Source organism: Polypterus senegalus, chromosome 16, assembly GCF_016835505.1.
Source record: "Polypterus senegalus isolate Bchr_013 chromosome 16, ASM1683550v1, whole genome shotgun sequence".
NCBI classification, from domain to species: Eukaryota; Metazoa; Chordata; class Cladistia; order Polypteriformes; family Polypteridae; genus Polypterus; species Polypterus senegalus.
In genome coordinates this window covers 84,650,555-84,672,985 of record NC_053169.1, presented here as the reverse complement: position 1 = coordinate 84,672,985, position 22,431 = coordinate 84,650,555, and the positions used below count along the sequence as shown (strand labels likewise).

Genomic DNA, 22,431 nt, shown 5'->3' with positions numbered 1-22,431 from the left:
CTGTATTAATCCCTTTGTGTTACTCTTTACTTTCATCCTGATTCTTCTTTAGTCCAAACAAATTTATTTTTTACCTTTTAGTATCTTGACTATCTCTCACATAACAGTGGCATAGTCTTTTCTGAGTTAAGTCTAAGTAAATCCAGGTTGCTTTGGTTGAGGTGCATGAAAAAAATGAATGAGGCATAAACAGAGCAACTGCATTACCTAGATATAAGAAGACACAAGAAGATCAAAACCCATAATTATTACAGGTCCCAACGGTAGCCTAATAAAAGGAAGTACACATGGAAAGCCTTATGAGCAAACCTACCTGCATCAACTAACTCCTAATGAGCTACAGTGATCCCTCACTATATCGCGCTTTGACTTTTCGCGGCTTCACTCCATCGCGGATTTTAAATGTAAGCATATCTAAATATATATCACGGATTTTTTGCTGGTTCGCGGATTTCTGTGGACAATGGGTCTTTTAATTTATGGTACATGCTTCCTCATTTGGTTTGACCAGTTGATTTCATACAAGGGACACTATTGGCGGATGGCTGAGAAGCTACCCAATCAGATCACATATTACGTATTAAATAAAACTCCTCAATGATATATACGATATGCTTCCCGTGTGGTGCTTCGCATACTTAAAAGCTCTAACAGCACCTATTGATTTTTGATTGTTTGCTTTTTTCTGTCTATCTCACTCTTTCTGACATTCTCTGCTCCTGAGGGAAGGGGTGTGAGCAGAGTGGCTGTTTGCCTAGAGCAGGGGTGGGGAAAGTCATTCCTGGAAGGCCGCAGTGGCTGCAAGTTTTTGTTCAAACCCAGTTGCTTAATAAGAAGCACTTATTGCTCTAGAAACACTTCAGCTTCATTTTCGTTGTCTCCCTCATTAAGATTTTGAACCCTTATTGCTTATTTAAGTCTTAAACAGCTGCATTCTCAGTGTTTAATTGCTCCTTATTAGCAATAAGATGCAAATGACAAAAGAAACCAGCAATTATCCATTTTGCTTGTTACCCTTTACACCTGTGTGTGTTTATCGTGCACTATTTGGTTTAATTAAATACTTGGAACGAAAGTGAAGGATTGAGAATTACCATCCGTTTTACACTTCAAAGTATTTGGATGATATCCTTAGAATGGAAAAAAAATCTAGGATATGAAAATGACTTGACATAGCAGAGTTAAAGCACTAACAAGCCATGAAATGTAATTATTGGCAAGGATTGTTTTCTAATTAAGCAACTGGGTTTGGAATAAAAACCTGCAGCCACTGCGGCCCTCCAGGAATGACTTTGCCCACCCCAGGCCTAGAGGATACGGGCGCTCCTCTCAAAAATGCTGAAAGACTACCTTCACATTGCTCCCTTTCTTACGGCCGCTTTATCGTGGTGCTTCGTATACTTAAAAGTCCAACAGCACGTATTGATTTTTGATTGTTTGCTTTTCTCTCTCTCTCTCTGACATTCTCTGCTCCTGACGCGCACTCCTTTGAAGAGGAAGATATGTTTGCATTCTTTTAATTGTGAAAAAGAACTGTCATCTCTGTCTTGTCATGGAGCACAGTTTAAACTTTTGACTAAAGGGTGTTATTTCATGTCTAGAGGGCTCTAATAATGTTAAAAAACGTATTTAGAAGGTCGTAAACAGGTTTTCTATGCTCTAACTGCGAAAATATTAGATTTATAAATAAAGAATCCTACTTTGTGGAAATTCATTTATCACGGTAGAGTCTGGAACGGATTTACCGCTATAAACGAGGGTTTACTGTACTTGATGCAATGATAATAGAGCACTGAAAAAGCATTCTCAAAGGTGTTGAAACACAGCATGCAAAAGCACAAAATATTGAGGTTATTGCTATTAAAATAACAAATAACTTTAAACACCAAAGTCTTGCTTTTCAAACAGAATCAGGAGAGCTGATCGTACTATACTGCCAGGTCTACATTTATAGGGGGAAAATTGCTGCCATGATGTCACACATTAACTCATATACAGTTGTGCTTGAAAATTTGTGAACCCTTTAGAATTTTCTATATTTCTGCATAAATATGACCTAAAACATCATCAGATTTTCACTCAAGTCCTAAAAGTAGATAAAGAGAAACCAGTTAAACAAATGAGACAAAAATATTATACTTGGTCATTTATTTATTGAGGAAAATGATCGAATATTACATATTTGTGAGTGGCAAAAGTATGTGAACCTCTAGGATTAGCAGTAGGTTTCAAGGTGAAATTCGAGTCAGGTGTTTTCAATCAATGGGATGCCAATCAGGTGTGAGTGGGCACCCTGTGTCATTTAAAGAACAGGATCTATCAAAGTCTGCTCTTCACAACACATGTTTGTGGAAGTGTATCATGGCACGAACAAAGGAGATTTCTGAGGACCTCACAAAAAGAGTTGTTGATGCTCATCAGGCTGGAAAAGGTTACAAAACCATCTCTAAAGAGTTTGGACTCCACCAATCCACAGTCAGACAGATTGTGTACAAATGGAGGAAATTCAAGACCATTGTTACCCTCCCCAGGAGTGGTCGACCAACAAAGATCACTCCAAGAGCAAGGCGTGTAATAGTCAGCGAGGTCACAAAGGACCCAGGGTAACTTCTAAGCAACTGAAGGCCTCTCTCACATTGGCTAATGTTCATGTTCATGAGTCCACCATCAGGAGAACACTGAACAACAATGGTGTGCATGGCAGGGTTGCAAGGAGAAAGCCACTGCTCTCCAAAAAAAACATTGCTGCTCATCTGCAGTTTGCTAAAGATCACATGGACAAACCAGAAGGCTATTGGAAGAATGTTTTGTGGACGGATGAGACCAAAATAGAACTTTTTGGTTTAAATGAAAAGCGTTATGTTTGGAGAAAGGAAAACACTGCATTCCAGCATAAGAACCTTATCCCATCTGTGAAACATGGTGGTGGTAGTATCATGGTTTGGGCCTGTTTTGCTGCATCTTGGCCAGGATGGCTTGCCTTCATTGATGGAACAATGAATTCTGAATTATATCAGAGAATTCTAAAGGAAAATGTCAGGACATCTGTCCATGAACTGAATCTCAAGAGAAGGTGGGTCATGCAGCAAGACAACGACCCTAAGCACACAAGTCGTTCTACCAAAGAATGGTTAAAGAAGAATAAAGTTAATGTTTTGGAATGGCCAAGTCAAAGTCCTGACCTTAATCCAATCGAAATGTTGTGGAAGGACCTGAAGTGATTTGTTAATGTGAAGAAACCCACCAACATCCCAGAGTTGAAGCTGTTCTGTACGGAGGAATGGGCTCAAATTCCTCCAAGGCGGTGTGCAGGAATGATCAAAAGTTACCAGAAACATTTAGTTGTAGTTATTTGGGGGTCACACCAGATACTGAAAGCAAAGGTTCACATACTTTTGCCACTCACAAATATATAATATTCGATCATTTTCCTTAATAAATAAATGACCAAGTATAATATTTTTGTCTCATTTGTTTAACTGGTTTCTCTTTATCTACTTTTAGGACTTGAGTGAAAATCTGATGATGTTTTAGGTCATATTTATGCAGAAATATATAAAATTCTAAAGGGTTCACAAACTTTCAACCACAACTGTAGCTGCATAAACTACATTACATAGGAAAGCACCTGTGACTTGATTCCTGGAAGACAAGGCAAGCTCACCAGTTAGACAAAAGTATTGATACTGACTCTGGGCTGCTGACCATTTTGGTATTGCTTGACCTGAGTGCAGCGTTTGATACAGTCTCCTGCAGTATTTTGTTAGATTAATTTCCATTGGACTCACTGATTTTCATGCAGAATTGAAATATTATACTTAATATACTATAACTCAAAAAGGATGAAAACAACTACATCAGACAAAAACAAAAAATTGGCCAGCCACATGATGTCTTCAACAGCCATTTTCTGACCCCACTTATCCATTTCAGGGTTTCAGGAGACCAGTGTCTGTCCTGGTATAATTGAGTACAAGGAAATAACCAGTCCTAGATGGGGCTATCAACAAACCTAGAAACTGGTCTAAAAGAAACGATTAATGATAATAATTTCTTGCCTTCTTACAGACTTTGTCAAGAGACACTGGAACTGTGATTAAGATTTCTAGGCTGTCTGCAGAGGAGGAGTTTCCAGAGCTTCATAGAAACTATACACTTATGGCCAGGGTGCTAACAGTGCCAATGTATAAGCGCCTTTGTCAGAAAGTCACAGAAAGTGGCTTCACCTTTGATGATGTTATACAGCCAGGTTTAGAAGATCCTGGTAAGTATAGTTTAAACATCATGAGTGGCCATTTTTTCCAGTTTACTATTATTGTGTGAAATGGAATATGTTGTTACTAATCTGAATGCTAAAGAAGAATGAGTAGCGCATGATATACTACCAGTTTAAGATAAGAGAGAGTGAGGGAGTGGAAGTGAGGAAGTTATGTAGCAAGGATAATTGAGCTGATGTAGTTTGAATATGTGGAGGTGAGCTGATGCACTGTGACACAGGCAGAGGAGATGAAGCCAAAATGGTTGGAAATACTGAAGGATGACATTGGAATAATGGGTCTCACCCTAAGGACAGGAAGATTTAAATTAAATGAAAGGAAGTTGAAGTACAGCAAACCAAACCTTGACAAACTCAGATGAAGGTCATTACACAGGGTAAGCTGTGTATTGCTACTATGGACTGCTACATTTAAAGAAATAATCTTGCACTGTTGTGGCTACAAACCATAAGGTTAACTAGTACCTGATAAGATCCAACTGATCTGATTGAAATGCTGAGATGTTTTAAGACAGGACTATTCTCGAGGTTTCGATAGTATTTGACAGTTATTAGGTATTAACATGGACCCATGCAAATATGCAAATATTTCTGTAAGCATCCTGGAAACCCTTAATTTTTTGTTTAAAATTTTCTTGTGTTATTGTTAACAGGATGTTAAATACAACTATTGGGATTAAGTTACAAACAAAGCCCTTCTGGAGACTGGTTTATTCACAGTAGCATTTCAGCCATTTGTGTGTCTTTGGTGTTGTAACTTGCATTATTCATGCTGTGATGCTGAATGTGGTTGGACATTGATAATTTGGGCAGTATTATGTGAAATGTTTTTATTTTACTATGTCACTTCATGTATCCATGGCTTACAGGTGGCAGCACAGAGTAACTAACTGGAGTAGTGGACAAGTTGATGAGAACCCCAGACGGGCAGCAGGTTTTCTCCTTTTGTTGCTGTTTTGCTCTTTGTATTCATCCTTTGGTGTTAACATCCAGGTGTGTCAAGATGGTAGATAGTCATTCTTCTTTCACAATGTGTCATTGATTCTTAATTATGTTTTATGGACACTTCTTTAGATTCAATGAAGACTTACTAAATAAAAAATGTACTCACCAAAACAATATACCCACTGGCCACTTTATTAGGTACACCTTGGTAGTAGCGGTTTGGGCCCCCTTTTAATTTCAGAATTACAGTAATTCTTCGTGGCATGGATTCAACAAGGTGCTGGAAGCATTCCTCAGGGATTTTCTTCCATATCGACAAATTTGAAAAGTGTTAAATTGAAATCAGGGATTCGCTGTCAGCCGTGACTTGATCAGGGAGATAGTGTTTTCCCGTTTAGTGACAGCATGTGCAGGTACCCCATTGATCTGCGCAGCTGATAGTTCTAATAAAGCAAGGTTGTAAAAAGAGGACTTCCAGATCAAGAAAGTGGCAGATTTGGGATTCTTCCATTAGGAAACTATTAGTCTTTTGCCTGCTATTGTGGCCAATGAGATAATGAGATGGTAGTGATGACAGAGAGTAGAGAAACCTAACAGAAGTACAGTGGTAGGAGAGCAAGGTATAGATACAGATAAAATGGAGGATAGGACCGCTGTAATCGAAGCCCAAAGAACAGCAGCAGTGGGACTTTTCCAAAATGTGTAGGTAAAGGTGCTCTGTACATTAGGGATTCACTGATGGCAGAGCGAATCAGGGGCTAAGCTCATCAGGAAACACTTCCTAGGGTAATATGGACAGTGTTGTGGTGTGGATGTTTGCATATATATTTTGTATGTCTTTATTTGTAACTTAACGCTAATGTCTATCATTGATAAGAACAGCAATGGTTTGATGGTTAAGAACCAGTCCTTTCTAATTTTATGACTGGGTTGGGAGAAGTGCCTCAAACCAGTTTGGCAAGTGATTCTCTGCAGTACTCTCTCAATCAACCCCCACAAGAAAGCCAGACTTCCTAGCTGGTGCACTTCACCTTAACAAATGGTTTTGGGGGCAGGTGTGAAGGTATCCTGTGCCCCACATGTCTGAAGTAAGTCTGTTTAGAATTGGCTTGTATCAGAAGCCTTTAAAGTACCATGACACCCTACTGGCTGTAGGTTTTGGACAGAGAATCTATAAATTTGCTTGCTTTACCCCTCTCTGTCTCTTACTAACTGATAAAGTAGCATCTCACACACCATAAAATGAAAAGAACAACACAATGAAGAGCACAGCTTGGCAGCCATATTGAGACAGGCATGCGGCTTGTTCTGAAGAAAGTTGACCAAAAAGAGACATTTTTTATTAACTAACAAGTCTGTGTGCCGCCTGAAACTACACATCAGCATTTATTAGGTTGTATGGTTGCCAATGTTTAAATGTACTTTGCTTATTGTTATTATTTATGCATATTATCAATAATACATTATTTACAGTGTAACTTAACTCCTTCTTGTATGTTACAAAGGCCACCAATTAATAATACAAAAGGAGAAAGTAGAGTAATATAGAACTGTACCAAGGCAAAACAGACAATTTAATATTGGATGTGTTGGTGATTAGAGTTCCTAGAGGAATTTGTAATGTTTTTAAAAATTGTGCTCCAAAACAATGGTGTTAAACGGGAAAGATCATTGATCCATGTTTGAGTGATGGGGATAGGTGTAGTTATGAAATCATAAAGGTGGGCATACAAAAAGGGAATATGTTTAGTAGAAAACAAGGTTGAGAAAAAGTACTCAAATAATGGGTGGTTGGGAATGGGGACAGAAAAATGTACTCAACATACATCCTGAAGTCCTTCTATTTTCACAAAGAAAGCCCACCATTTATTCTGGAATTTGCATTCATTTTCACATCTGCAATGTCTGTGAAAACATTGTTATGCCATTTCAGGTGAGTTTATAGTCATTTTTCTTACCTGATTGGAATAACTGGAGCACTGGCAGTTCTCAGATTTATTTATTCTCTTCATCCCACGTACTGAAACAACGTGATTGTGACATTTTTTCCTTGATTACTAGGGGGTTTCCCTGCTCGCTTTGCTCGCCAGCCCCTATGTTTGGTTAATCGGATATACAATTTTAATTTGTTTTTTTCTTTGGAATTGTTTCAATTTCATTATTTGCACTTTTACTTTAAAGCTTTGTTAAAAACAATATTTTTTGGAGACACATTGTGACAATGCAACGTATAACTGCCCGTGAGTGAATATTGTTTCTGTTTCTCTAATAAATAATCCGACTTTTTCAAATGTTTGTCCCTGTGATGTATTGATTGTCATAGCAAAAGCTATTCTCACAGTAAACTGTTAACATTTTAATTCGAATGGCATATCTCGATCTCCTTTGGTATGCAATGTTATTCGCGGAATATATACATTACCTTTCTTTTTGCCTGTTAAAATTTGCATCGCTTCTCTGTGATCATAAATATACACCTGACCGAATTGTGTATTCTTTGAAATTCAGCTTGTCGTTGCTTTAACTGTTGCGGGACCACAGATTCTCATAGCGTATGGTCTATTATTGTGTAAATCCACGTTTTGTGCATAAGAATTATGCGAATGTGAAAAGACTCTACTCTTTGCCTTTTATTTCTGACCTCGATTTGTCCTACTCTTTCTTCAATTACACCTGGTTCTAATGATTAATCACCTTTTGTTTTGTGGTAATGCAATCTTTTCTATCTTTTCTTTGATACTGCAGCAGCTGACATGATAAAGTGTCACAAAAGTTTTACTTGAACAATCGCTGACTTCATAACCCCAAACACAACTTTTTAGCACCTTCTCCAACCCCTCATCCCCCTTACCGCATCAATCAATACCCCGCTATCAGTCTTCCGTGCTCTACTCTGCCTTCCCTCAATCGGACTGAACAGTCACTTAAAACCAAAAAGGCCGCAACCTGGCTGGGACGCTACAATACTTTCGAATTTTACTGTTTTCATAATCTCTTTTCTGCCGTTTTTTCTCTCCAGCGCCTTTGGGTGTCTATTCTCCGTATTGTCCTTATACGCTTTATATGTGTTGAGAGCACATGATCTGTATGAACTACGTGCTTTTACACAACTGACTGTTTGTTTTTTGATGCATGTGCTCTTGTATGATATCATTTGTGAGTAGGGCAGGTCTTGCAAGAATCTCATGTTCCACGTCCCCGCGAGACGACCCTGGCACAGTCTCTTGGCACCAAGTCTCATGTTTACGGTCCCCGCGAGTCACTCCGTGGCAAGTCTCTTTTGTCTCGTGGGTCTTTTAAATGTCTTTCGAGAACTTCCGAGAAAATCACGTATCGTCGCCTTGCTTTTGTATTCCAGGATTTTTTTTTTATAATGGAGAGATTTTATAGTTGTCTGCTGAAGAGAGACATCAATTCACATCTGGGAAAACAATGTACAGGAGTGTCAACAACAGACACAGGAGAGGATTTGCTGAGGTACAAAGCATATACAAATGTAGTCAAGTTTGTGCCGGAGGAAGGAGACAGCGAATCGCACCTCGGTACCTTCGTTCAGTGTCATTGTCTGTGGTGGAAATAGGAGATCTTTCACTTAAAAGAAAAGAAAAACACTATCAATCAAGTTTTTCTGAATAAATTTTAAGAGTTGGCGACAACGTGGTCATTTGAAGTGCAACACTTTAGAAAAAGTTAAAGAAGGATAGGAGTGTGACATACTCACTGATGAATAATTCAAGATTTAAGAAACGCAACACCAATCAGCGTCGGCTGTGGCACTGCTAGTGATAAATTGTTTAACCTCTCCTTCTTATGGTGCCCCTGTGCACTGTTTGAGAATCACTTCTGTAGAGATTCTGTCTGCCTACAGGGGGTCAGGCTGCACGATACACAAGACCAGCCTCTCAGACAGCTATAGCTCAGTGTATCACACAATCAATCGCTTCTAAAGGTTTTTATTACCGTGAGATATGAGACATGGGTGTGACCACAGCTGATCCAGCATTTCTGTAACTTCTGTCTGTGTCAAGATGTGTTTTCTTTGTAACTGAGGCAGCCCGATATGTGACATGTACTGTATCTCCAATAGCCACAGTGGTGCAGTGGTTAGCACTGCTGCTTCACAGCACAGGTGACATTTTTAGTCACAATAATCAGTCCAGCAGAGTTGGCAGACACTTCCCTAACCCTAAGGGACACCTCAAAGGCTATTGCACCATTAGAATCCACTCAAAACTAAATTTCAAAAAATGAGAGGATAACAGGGAAAGACATTTCTATATAGAAATTTGAACTCCAAACTGGCGTCCAACATACTCCAGAGCTTTATAAAAGAGAAAGTGACGCAGGTCTCTGAAGTCCCAGAGGCCCGCAGGTTTGACTGAGCAAAAGCAAACTGGTACATTTATATCAAATTGAATTATGGGTATTCTCTTTCATCCATGACTTGATCATGGAAATGGTGTCTTTCCATTTACTGATACTATGAGACCCCATTGATATGTGCGCCTGACACTTCTAACAGAACAAGGATGTGAAAAGAGGACCTGCAGACAGAGAGAGAGCAGCAAGTTCAGAGCTCTTCCATTGGGAAATTATAAGCACATATGGCTGCTGTGATTGTAGCTATTGAAATAATGCGCTGGTGACGATCAGAGAGAGCCAGAGTAGAGAAATCTAACAGGAGTTAGAGAAGAGTAAGGAATAGAGACGGATAAAATGGAGGAGAGCACAAAAGCAAGTGAGGCCCACAGAACAGCAACAGTGGGACATTCCAAGAACGTGTGGAGTAAAGTGCTCTGTAAATTAAGGGCCCACTGCGGGGAGCAGAGTTGATCAGGAGCTCAACCCATCATGAACCCCTTTCTATGGACAATTTTACACTGGATGTGATGATGATTAGAATTTTTAGAGGAATTTTTTATGTTTTTAAAAATTGTGTTCTAACACAATGGTGTTGACAGGTATAGATCAGTGATCCATTTCTGAGTGACTGGGATAGTGTAATTATGGAATCATGAAGATGGGCACACAAAAAGGAAATGCGTTTATCGGAAAATGAAGACCAGAAAAAATGGTCAAATAACAAATGGGGGTACGGGGTAGAAAAATATTCCACATGTCCTAAGAACGGAATTAACCTGTAAATAGAAAAAGAAAGAGAGGGAAGGTATTGCATATTTGTCTTTCAGAAAGTGGAAAGAGGCAAGCCCGATTCCATCAAACAAACCACTGAGTGTGCTGATACCTCAGGAAGCCCAAGTGGGTTAGCAATACTTAGAGAGTTATTGTGAATCAGTGGCGTAAGGGAGTGCCAGCGTGGAATGGAGACAAGCATAATTTATATGAGGATTATATTCATCTATACCGTGTTTTGGCTTAAACCTGATAAATGGTAACTGCTGCAGAGAGTGAAGGAAGACAAGGATTGTTTCTATAAGTAGCCAGGACTGAGGGGAAAGTGGAGGGTTTAACCACAGGGAGATCAGACATAGGACATGTGCCCGATGGTACAGTTCAAAATCTGGAGAGGGAGATACTTCCACTCATCCTGGCTTGAATCAACATGGAGTGTTTGATAACAGGCCTTTTACCACTCCATAAAAAAGCTAATGGCTGATCTGACCTGGTACCAAAAGGAGGAAGGTGTGGGGAAGAGGTGGCATTGAATTAACAAAACCTAGAAGATGAACAATATTCATTTAAATGATTGCCAAACGGAATTGAAAGGGGAGAGGGGGTGGGACTGTTTTACCTCATTAAACAGGGCATAGAAATTTGGACAACACAATATCAGTAATGGAGGGTCTAATGGTAAAAGGTAAAGTATCACTTCTGGCTGGTTAACAGGAAAATCCCAAAACATCATAGAAATCTACGTTTTGTACCCAATACTTTGTATGCAAAATTTGGTTGACCTAAGTGAAAATGTACTCAAGTTATCGTGTTTACACACACACAGACATAATTCCAAAAATGGTATTGTCGGACTAGGGGAGATCTAAAACATCGAGATTCATCAAAATCTCGAAATTTAATTTTTGGAGGAATTCAATACTTTCCCTATAGTTTGTATACAAGAAAGTCAGGGAGGTCTAAAACGTTGAGATTCATCAAAATCTCAACATCGAATCTTTGGACGATTACAATACTTTCCCTATACAGTGGAAGCTCGGTTCACGAATGTCTCTGAACACGTACAAATCAGGTTACGACCAAAAAGTTCGCCAAACTTTTGCATCTGTTCATGACCACACACTCGGGTTACGAACAAGCCAGTTTCCCTTCCAGTTCATACACGCCAATGATTTCTGCACGTGTTTAGTCTCCCCCTGTACTGTACATTGTTCTCGGTGCATCGCGCAGAGGGACTCTCCCTCAAAACCGTAACCTCCTCTCAACCCAGCTTCCTCCTGTGGTATAACGGGTCCACAGCTCCCGTCAAAAAGGCCAGTTTTAATAAATAATCACCGCACTCGCGGCTTAGTGATGGGGCATGGTGGTGTGTGGCCGAAGCGGTTCCTGAGGAGTTTGTGATGTGGGCGTTTCTCACCTAAGTGCACGGGTGAGAAGTGGTCCGCATCTGTAATTGCCATGACTACCACGTCCTCTTCATAAATAGAAATGCAAGTCGGCTAAAGGGAAAAAAAAGAGAACAAGAAAGAATGGGAGGTTGCAAGAGAAGGCAGGAAGCAGGAGGAGAAAGTCGGTGTGAGAGAGAGAGAGAGAGCGAGCGCAGGCTCGTGTGCAGGGAGCCTGGGTGTTTGTCTCAGTGTTATTCAATGTTTTTCCATTTAGTTTACTATTACACTGTGCATTGTATGGTCTAATTAACTATTTTTATGCTTAAAAATCTTTAAAGAAAATATATTTACATACAGTTCGTATGGTCTGGAACAGATAAATTGTATTTACATACCATCCAATGGGGGCAATTACTTCAGGTCATGACTAAATCGGGTTACGACCAGAGTTTTGGAACGAATTACGGTCGTGACCCAAGGTTCAACTTTACTTCGTATATGAGAAAGTAAAAAGAGACTGGTTGATAAGCCTGGTTTATAGGGAGCAGTGCAGATCTGCTGCAATTAATTTTATAGCCCAATAAGGATTCATATGTGTGAGATAATGTTAATATCAAGTATTGATCTAAATTGTCCCTAGTGTGTGCCCTGCATTGGGCTGGCGCCCTGCCCAGGGTTTGTTTCCTGCCTTGCGCCCTGTGTTGTCTGGGATTGGCTCCAGCAGACCCCCGTGACCCTGTAGTTGGGATATTGCGGGTTGGATAATGGATGCATGGATGGATCTTAGCATTCTAAATGCTCAGAAAGCAGGAATATCATGAAGTGAATGTATTCTGTGTGGTGATCGCTGCCTATGCCTCCTTTCAGTGTAAGAGGAAATCAGTTTAAGAAGCACATAACGATTAAAATGGGTCGTGAACACTTAACACAAAGCATTTAATGTGCTATATTAGTTATGACGGGGTTTGAGAAAATCTAGTAAATTAAACATTGATCGTAAGATGAAGTTTTCGACGTTCTACTTTAATGACCAAACAAACTACAAGAATAAAGTCAACATGTCGACTTTAATCTCAACATAAGCGTTGAGACTAGATTGGAAATGTCAAGAATAAAGTCAGCATGTTGACTTTATTCTCGACATAGACTGCTTTTTCTTCACTGTGTCTGTATTTTTTTCTTCTCTGTGGCCCTAATTCACATCTGTATGGGTCAGATGTAACCAATTTTTTTTTTTTCAGAAATGGGGAAAAAAAGTATTGCTGCCACCTCAGATTCTGTTCAGTTATAGCTTTTTCGTTGTTTTATTTATACAGTTTTTGATGCGTTTGTGTCAGATGTGACCAAATGTAAAAGGGAAACAACAACTAAACATTTACTGGTTTCTCAATACATTAATTTTTGTTGATTTAAAATTTGTTATTACCTGGTGCTTAACGGCTTCTGAAAACGTCTGGCCCAGCTAAATTTCTTGGTTTGAAAAACTGGCTCAGTTTGTCCCTGTGATGTATTGATTGTCATAGCAAAAGCTATTCTCACAGTAAACTGTTAACATTTTAATTCGAATGGCATATCTCGATCTCCTTTGGTATGCAATGTTATTCGCGGAATATATACATTACCTTTCTTTTTGCCAGTTAAAATTTGCATCGCTTCTCTGTGATCATAAATATACACCTGACCGAATTGTGTATTCTTTGAAATTCAGCTTGTCGTTGCTTTAACTGTTCGGGACCACAGATTCTCATAGCGTATGGTCTATTATTGTGTAAATCCACGTTTTGTGCATAAGAATTATGAGAATGTGAAAAGACTCTACTCTTTGCCTTTTATTTCTGACCTCGATTTGTCCTACTCTTTCTTCAATTACACCTGGTTCTGATGATTAATCACCTTTTGTTTTGTGGTAATGCAATCTTTTCTATCTTTTCTTTGATACTGCAGCAGCTGACATGATAAAGTGTCACAAAAGTTTTACTTGAACAATCGCTGACTTCATAACCCCAAACACAACTTTTTAGCACCTTCTCCAACCCCTCATCCCCCCTTACCGCATCAATCAATACCCCGCTATCAGTCTTCCGTGCTGTACTCCGCCTTCCCTCAATCGGACTGAACAGTCACTTAAAACCAAAAAGGCCGCAACCTGGCTGGGACGCTACAATACTTTCGAGTTTTACTGTTTTCATAATCTCTTTTCTGCCTTTTTTTCTCTCCAACGCCTTTGGGTGTCTATTCTCCGTATTGTCCTTATACGCTTTATATGTGTTGAGAGCACATGATCTGTATGAACTACGTGCTTTTACACAACTGACTGTTTTTTGATGCATGTGCTCATGTATGATATCATTTGTGAGTAGGGCGTGTCTTGCAAGAATCTCATGTTCCACGTCCCCGCGAGACGACCCTGGCACAGTCTCTTGGCACCAAGTCTCATGTTTACGGTCCCCGCGAGTCACTCCGTGGCAAGTCTCTTTTGTCTCGTGGGTCTTTTAAATGTCTTTCGAGAACTTCCGAGAAAATCACGTATCGTCGCCTTGCTTTTTGTATTCCAGGATTTTTTTTTTTATAATAGAGAGATTTTATAGTTGTCTGCTGAAGAGAGACATCAATTCACATCTGGGAAAACAATGTACAGGAGTGTCAACAACAGACACAGGAGAGGATTTGCTGAGGTACAAAGCATATACAAATGTAGTCAAGTTTGTGCCGGAGGAAGGAGACAGCGAATCGCACCTCGGTACCTTCGTTCAGTGTCATTGTCTGTGGTGGAAATAGGAGATCTTTCACTTAAAAGAAAAGAAAAACACTATCAATCAAGTTTTTCTGAATAAATTTTAAGAGTTGGCGACAACGTGGTCATTTGAAGTGCAACACTTTAGAAAAAGTTAAAGAAGGATAGGAGTGTGACATACACACTGATGAATAATTCAAGATTTAAGAAACGCAACACCAATCAGCGTCGGCTGTGGCACTGCTAGTGATAAATTGTTTAACCACTCTTTCTTATGGTGCCCCTGTGCACAGTTTGAGAATCACTTCTGTAGAGATTCTGTCTGCCTACAGCGGTCAGGCTGCACGATACACAAGACCAGCCTGTGCAGAGAGCCTGGGTGTTTGTCTCCGTGTTATTCAATGTTTTTACATTTAGTTTACTATTACACTGTGCATTGTATGGTCTAATTAACTATTTTTATGCTTAAAAATCTTTAAAGAAAATATATTTACATACAGTTCGTATGGTCTGGAACAGATAAATTGTATTTACATACAGAGACTGGTTGATAAGCCTGGTTTATAGGGAGCAGTGCAGATCTGCTGCAATTAATTTTATAGCCCAATAAGGATTCATATGTGTGAGATAATGTTAATATCAAGTATTGATCTAAATTGTCCCTAGTGTGTGCCCTGCATTGGGCTGGCGCCCTGCCCAGGGTTTGTTTCCTGCCTTGCGCCCTGTGTTGGCTGGGATTGGCTTCAGCAGACCCCCGTGACCCTGTAGTTGGGATATTGCGGGTTGGATAATGGATGCATGGATGGATCTTAGCATTCTAAATGCTCAGAAAGCAGGAATATCATGAAGTGAATGTATTCTGTGTGGTGATCGCTGCCTGTGCCTCCTTTCAGTGTAAGAGGAAATCAGTTTAAGAAGCACATAACGATTAAAATGGGTCGTGAACACTTAACACAAAGCATTTAATGTGCTACATTAGTTATGACGGGGTTTGAGAAAATCTAGTAAATTAAACATTGATCGTAAGATGAAGTTTACGACGTTCTACTTTAATGACCAAACAAACTACAAGAATAAAGTCAACATGTCGACTTTAATCTCAACATAAGCGTTGAGACTAGATTGGAAATGTCAAGAATAAAGTCAGCATGTTGACTTTATTCTTGACATAGACTGCTTTTTCTTCACTGTGTCTGTATTTTTTTCTTCTCTGTGGCCCTAATTCACATCTGTATGGGTCAGATGTAACCAATTTTTTTTTTTTCAGAAATGGGGAAAAAAAGTATTGCTGCCACCTCAGATTCTGTTCAGTTATAGCTTTTTCGTTGTTTTATTTATACAGTTTTTGATGCGTTTGTGTCGGATGTGACCAAATGTAAAAGGGAAACAACGACTAAACATTTACTGGTTTCTCAATACATTAATTTTTGTTGATTTAAAATTTGTTATTACCTGGTGCTTAACGGCCTCTGAAAACGTCTGGCCCAGCTAAATTTCTTGGTTTGAAAAACTGGCTCAACTGAAATTGCAATTGATTAGCCCTGGGCCTACAGTATGTGTGCCTTAGTGCGAGATAATAAATCGGCAACACTCAAGCGCTAACAAGCAGAAGAAAGCGACTTTACATTCCAGGAAAAGACATTAGGATTAGCCATAGTAGAGGAAAAGGGAAAGCAAAAAGGAACTGTAAGAGAAACACATTAAAGAGTGACGAGTGTGTTTGCAGCAAGACTAAATACTGTAGAATTAAAATCAGGTTTGCTTTTATGATTGCCGTCACTATATTACAGGGACTTAATAACAATGAAGGAGTGTCCATTCTGGCATTGTAGTCGACAGTTAACTTTGAGAGGACTGTGCTTGTAGGAATTCCAGCTGAGTAGGGCAGGTGTCCTGTTCCTATGACTACCAGGACAGGAAATGGGACATTTTAGCGGGAAACTTTTTTAAAGGAGGACAACTAACCAAGAAGGAAAAGTAGAGAGAAAGGAAGCAGCAAAGCAAAGGGCTCGGCTGTCTAAGCCTAGGAAGACATCTGCTATTTGTGGGGTGGCCTCCCAGAAGAAAAGAAACAGCGAGGCGAATGCCTGAGAAGATGTGTGGGTTTCGCTATATAGCCCGATATTTCTCCAAGTGCTCCCGTTGATGAGTCAGACTCCCTCTTAATTCCTCAGGATAGTAAGAAAGCAGCCATACCCACCTGCTGTCCATTTTTTTCACATCATTCAGTGAGAACCTTAAGACAGGATTCATTGTTGTTTGACTGTGTGACTTAATCATTCTCTTTCTTATATTCTGTCTCTTTTTTTTGTTCTATTTTTTGCGTGTGTATATCAGAGTGGGGATTACGTGTTTAGTCGGGGGGAGGGCATCCGTGGGAAATGGCATCACAAAATGAGCACCCAGTCACCTTTTTATGTAAACCCTGCTTTCTTGATTGCAATACACTTTCATATTTAATCAGTTTTGCTTCTCCTCAGGGTTTCATTTGAGTATTAGCGGGAGCAGAGTTTGGGGGGAGAGGGGTCGAGCACCGAATATTTTTAATACTGGTATATCTTTTGAACATCGTCCATTTCTCTTATGGGTGGTGATAAATAAGGTGATTGTTACATGTTTACCCCATGACCCTGCCAGCAACTGCATATACTATAGAAGCTCCAGAATCCCACCCACAAGCCCCCTGTTATAAACCTAACAGAAAATACGCAAAAAGCCAAACCAAGGTCAATTAAACAGAAAACGACAAAGAAACCAACATGTTATGCCCACAAGTGGACACACAGAGAGAGAGAGCTCGGCAAACAATCCCACCTTATCCCCATCATCCACATCACAAAGGTCAATGTAGCGAAAATTCGAAAAAATACATCTGAAGACAAAAATGACATGCAAGCAGATATTAAACAACTAGGGGGTGAGAGAAACCACAAGGAGATGGCACACTGTCACCGGACTATGTAAGGCTTGCGTGCTGATCCCTCCCAACTCGCCACAACTCTTGGTCCATGACAGATGAATTCAAAATCCTCAATAAAACCAATGAAAATATACGCTGACATAGACTGTGTGTGTGTATCTGTCTACCTATATATATGTGTAGTGACAGTGACAGTTTGTATGTCCCGGGCCGCGAGGTAACCTTCCAGGATAAGGAGGGGACCACCAGGACGGAGCAAGGAGGCTCAAACCCAGTGGGGCCCATGGCATCTGGGCAGGTGGAGGAAGGACCTTCCAGGGATGCCCGAAGTGCTTCCAGGTGCTAGTGTGGCACTTCTGCCACACCAGGAAGTCCTGCCGGAAGGTCATCAACAAGCACCTGGAGCACATCCGGGTGAATATAAAAGGGGCCACCTTCCTACGGTTGAGGAGCTAGAGTCGGGAGCTGGAGGTGGACGAAGCTCCAGCAATAGGAGGAAGAGAGCCGGCCCCCGGACATTGAAGAAGGCCGTGTGTAGGGGTGTTTGGTGCGGGAGCACTGTGTGCTGTGTGGGACTTTTTGACTTCATTAAACGTGTGTTTTATAAAGTGCTGGTGTTTGTTTAATGGTATTCAGGTGACCTCTCACAATATATATATATATATATATATAATAGAGAGAGAGAGAGTGGACGCTAGGGGTCACTGTTACCCCTTTAACCCAACAGACAGACATGCAGGTCACTACGTAAAAGCACTATGAAGATATTTAACTTTTCTTCTTAATACAGTGCCCTCCAAGCACCACAGCCACTATAAGCAGGTAATTAACAATAAATCAAGCACAAATACAATACAGTACTCTTTCTCTTTCTCCTCTATACCTCCCAGCCAACTTTGTCCACCTCCACCTGACTCTGGCTCGCCTGCTGGGTGTTCCTCAGTCCTTTATATAGTTCTTGACCCAGAAGTGCTTATGCTCTTCCATCCATGTGACCTGCCAGTACTTCTGGGTCAGACAGAGAATTCAAGTTCTTTAATCAGCCCGGAAGCACCGTTCCCATGACCTTCTAGTACTTCCAGGCTAGGCGAGCATTTTGCCTCACATCCTTATCTCACAGCCTTCCCTGATGGCACTCACGGTACCCAGCAGTGCTGTATAAATGAACTCCATGTCCAATGGTGCACTGCGGGAAACCGGGGTATTGCTACAGTCCAGGGAAGCTGCCATCTAGCGTCCTGGGGGAGGCAATGTCCCAAAGTAGCCGCCGGGTTGAGCTGCCGGCTGTCCATCACAGTATATATATATATATATATATATATATCTCTTCCGACCTTTGATTTTTGCTTGCTTCTTTAAAAATAGTAACTTGGTCAGAATACTGAAGCAGCTTGATGTGTACTGTCACTGTCCCGTGTATATATTCTATGTGCCCCCATTATTTTAGGCCTGAAATTACTGATGGACAGAAACCAAACGGGTCATTGTTTCTCCAAATGTATTCCCACTTTCAGCATTAATCTGAACTTCAGTAATTTTAATGCTGTTTTTTCTTTCTCTATCTTCTTGGTCATAAAGTTTCTCACAGGGAGTTTGGGCCTCAGCACAAACAGAACGTATCTCAGCGTCATACTACTCCACTTCTGTACGAACTTGCATACAAACTGCGGAGAGTTTCTGTTGTTCGTTTCTGATTTTTGTCAATATCACTATGAAGGTCAGAAAACAAGGTCGCACTTAGAACGTCATTTTGCTCAGATGAAAAGGCCTTCAATGGATCGTCAATTGAAACTGCTCCAGAGTTATCTGCCACCATGCCAGCTTCTGTCGAAGTCCTCTGGGCTTAAATGTGAAGAACCTGGGTGATTCTTTCAACCTGAATGATCCATATATGACATCAACAAGCAAGAAAGGTATGTTAAAGTTGTGAAAACAGAGTAATTGTAGGATTGGGTCACTGAGCACTCCTGGAACGTCGCCATACACCACCTTGTGTCACGTGATCCTCCTTAGTTTCTCCTTTCCTATTGATTTCAATGCATTTTGCTGAGTTCACCAAAGTTCCTGAACATTTCCGCATTTTTGCTGAACTCAAGATGAATTGAATTCAGTGGGGTTTGCTCATCACTACGCAGAAGGCACTCAGTTGTAATGTTTAGGGTCCTTCACGGTGGGGCCAGTTTATACTTCATACTCAGAATGTGTACGCACGTAAATCATGACTGCCACGTGTTGCTAGCGTTCTTTTGACGAGTCCTCTGAGCACATCATCAAAAATTAATGAGACGCATACACGAGTTGCAGTACCAGCAAAAATGTGGTTGGTGTTTGTCAGCAAGTTTTGCTATGAGACATCGGCATCATTGTTTAGTATCAAAATGTGATGGCAGGCTTGCAGCTCCAACAGGATCAATCTGTGTGCTTTGATGTTTAGTGAATGATTTGATGCGGTGAAGCAAATCATCAAACTTAAATGCTGGTATGCAAATTTCTTCATAGTGCTTTTCTTCATCTATTTCTTATACATTTTTCCCCTTCACAACAGCATCAGAATCCAAAGAACACAGCGAAACTGGACATTGTTTTCTCCCTGTGATGATTTATCGCTTGGATAGCTGGTGGAATCCTCCACATTTAATTAAAGTACACACAATGGTAAAAAAATTTGGCAGCAGACAGAAAAGGTTTGGGGATGGCCACCCCGTATACTGAAAAGTCAGCAAAATAAAAAAAAAACCAACGTGTCTTTACAAACGCGGAGTTCACAACTGAACTGACTGGATTATAAATATTGTGGATAAGAGGAAGAGGTGGATGTCAGGGCAGCTAGATGGATTCTGGGTACTGGAAATTACGTCATCAAGAGTTGCCGGAAGTAACGTCAACAGTTGGTGGACAGGTGGTGATGTCATTGAGAGGAAGGGTCTTCGGCTGAACTGTAGAGGAGCAAGAGGAGAGAGGATCAGGTGAGAGCGCCAACACCAGGTCTGGCTGACGAATAACACTTTTTGAGCCTGTAAACCGTCCCCGTGTGTGACAGCGCGCGAGTATAGACAGTAGACTGCTTGCATAGCTGTAGTGTCCTCAAGCTCATGTGTCACATTGCGTGAAGTATATCCCTGGCCTAATTCAATTTTGCCATGTTGCCCTTTAGACCAGGGTTTAGCATAACTGGCTTTTTCCTTTGTTTTTACCCTTCTTCAGGTGACCCTGCCAGAGTGACTGTTGGCTGTGTGGCTGGAGATGCTGAATCCTACAATCTTTTTTGTGAATTTTTTGACTGCATCATCAAACTTTGCCACCATGGCTTCCAAATGACACAGAGCCAAAAGAGCAACTTCAACCTGCACAACTTAAAGGTAAATGTGACGTTACTTGAACTTGCTGACAAGGCTACTAAATGTGAAGAGGGCCTGTTGTTAACAGCAGGCTCAGTTTCAGTCTCGGGGGGCAACATGGCATGTGACGTCGTGGTATTCACAAGATATGAATGGGCTTCTGGTTTGTTCAGCGTCTATGCTTTATTTTCTTAAAAGTTAAACCTACATCGAGATTTTTTTCCTATTTGAACTACTTTTGTTTAGCTTAGTGTTCTTCAAAAGGCATTTTTTTAGCAATGTCCACCTGAGGGGGGGTACCCCTTTTGGCTGCTCCCGTAATGGGTTGCCACAGCGGATCATCTTCTTCCATATCTTTCTGTCCTCTTCATCTTGCTCTGTCACACCAATCACCTGCATGTCCTCTCTCACCACATCCATAAACCTTCTCTTAGACCTTCCTCTTTTCCTCTTCCCTGGCAGCTCTATCCTTAGCATCCTTCTCCCAATATACCCAGCATCTCTCCTCTGGACATGTCCAAACCAATGCAATCTCGCCTCTCTGATTTTGTCTCCCAATCGTCCAACTTGAGCTGACCCTCTAATGTACTCATTTCTAATCTTGTTCATCCTCGTCACGCCCAATGCAAATCTTAGCATCTTTAACTCTGCCACCTCCAGCTCTGTCTCCTGTGCCACCGTCTCCAACCCATATAACATAGCTGGTCTCACTACCGTACTGTAGACCTTCCCTTTCACTCTTGCTGATACTCGTCTGTCACAAATTACAATACAATACAATTTATTTTTGTATAGCCCAAAATCACACAAGAAGTGCCGCAATAGGCTTTAACAGGCCCTGCCTCTTGACAGCCCCCCAGCCTTGACTCTCTAAGAAGACAAGGAACAACTCCTAAAAAAAACCTTGTAGGGAAAATGAAAGAAACCTCGGGAAAGGCAGTTCAAAGAGAGACCCCTTTTCAGGTAGGTTGGGCGTGCAGTGGGTGTCAAAAGAAGGGGGTCAATACAATACACAGAACAGAACAAATCCTCAATACAGTATCAAAATAAAAATTTTAGAAGTATGTAGCAGAATTTTAACAGTGGATGACATCACATAATATTATTTGGATTTGTTTAGAGTCCTGGAGACCTCATCCATCAAGCTGCCTCCCCCATTTGGCCATTCCATAGCTAAAACAGTGCTGGGCCAGCCAATCCGAGGAAAGTACCTCTCTTTCCCATGATTCCAGTGATCCTCCATCAGGGAAAGACTTTACCATAGGCTGGCACAACAACTTGGCAGGTGGGCCGTGGCACCAAGTGCCACATTTGAGTACCGACACTCCTGACACTCTTCTCCACCCACTCCACCCTGCCTGCACTCTCTTTTCCACCTCTCTTCCACAATCCCCATTACACTGTACTGTTGATCCCAAGTATTTAAACTCCTCCACCTTCACCAACTCTACTCCCTGCACCCTCACCATTCCTCTGCCCTCCCTCTCATACACACACATGTATTCTGTCTTGGTGTTCCTACTGACCTTCATTCCTTTCTGCTATAAAGGCAGAACAGTCAATTTGTCACTAACACCTGACAGATAACTTCTCAAAGGTTACAGAATTTGTGGCAGTCAAATTTAAACATTCCTTTACTTAGTAACTGCTGCTAAATTAGAAGAAAAAACCAAACAAGTGCTTACAGTAATACTACC

General features: G+C 40.8%; 1 protein-coding gene across 1 annotated transcript in view; it reads left to right on the top strand.

The window, feature by feature from the left end:
- zgc:172076 overlaps window positions 1–22,431 on the top strand; it is a 52,542-nt gene that overhangs the window by 5,134 nt on the left and 24,977 nt on the right. The window contains exons 3-4 of the mRNA XM_039738518.1: window positions 4,069–4,264; window positions 20,601–20,755. Coding sequence (XP_039594452.1) covers window positions 4,069–4,264; window positions 20,601–20,755 — 351 coding nt within the window. The remainder of the gene's footprint in view (window positions 1–4,068; window positions 4,265–20,600; window positions 20,756–22,431) is intronic.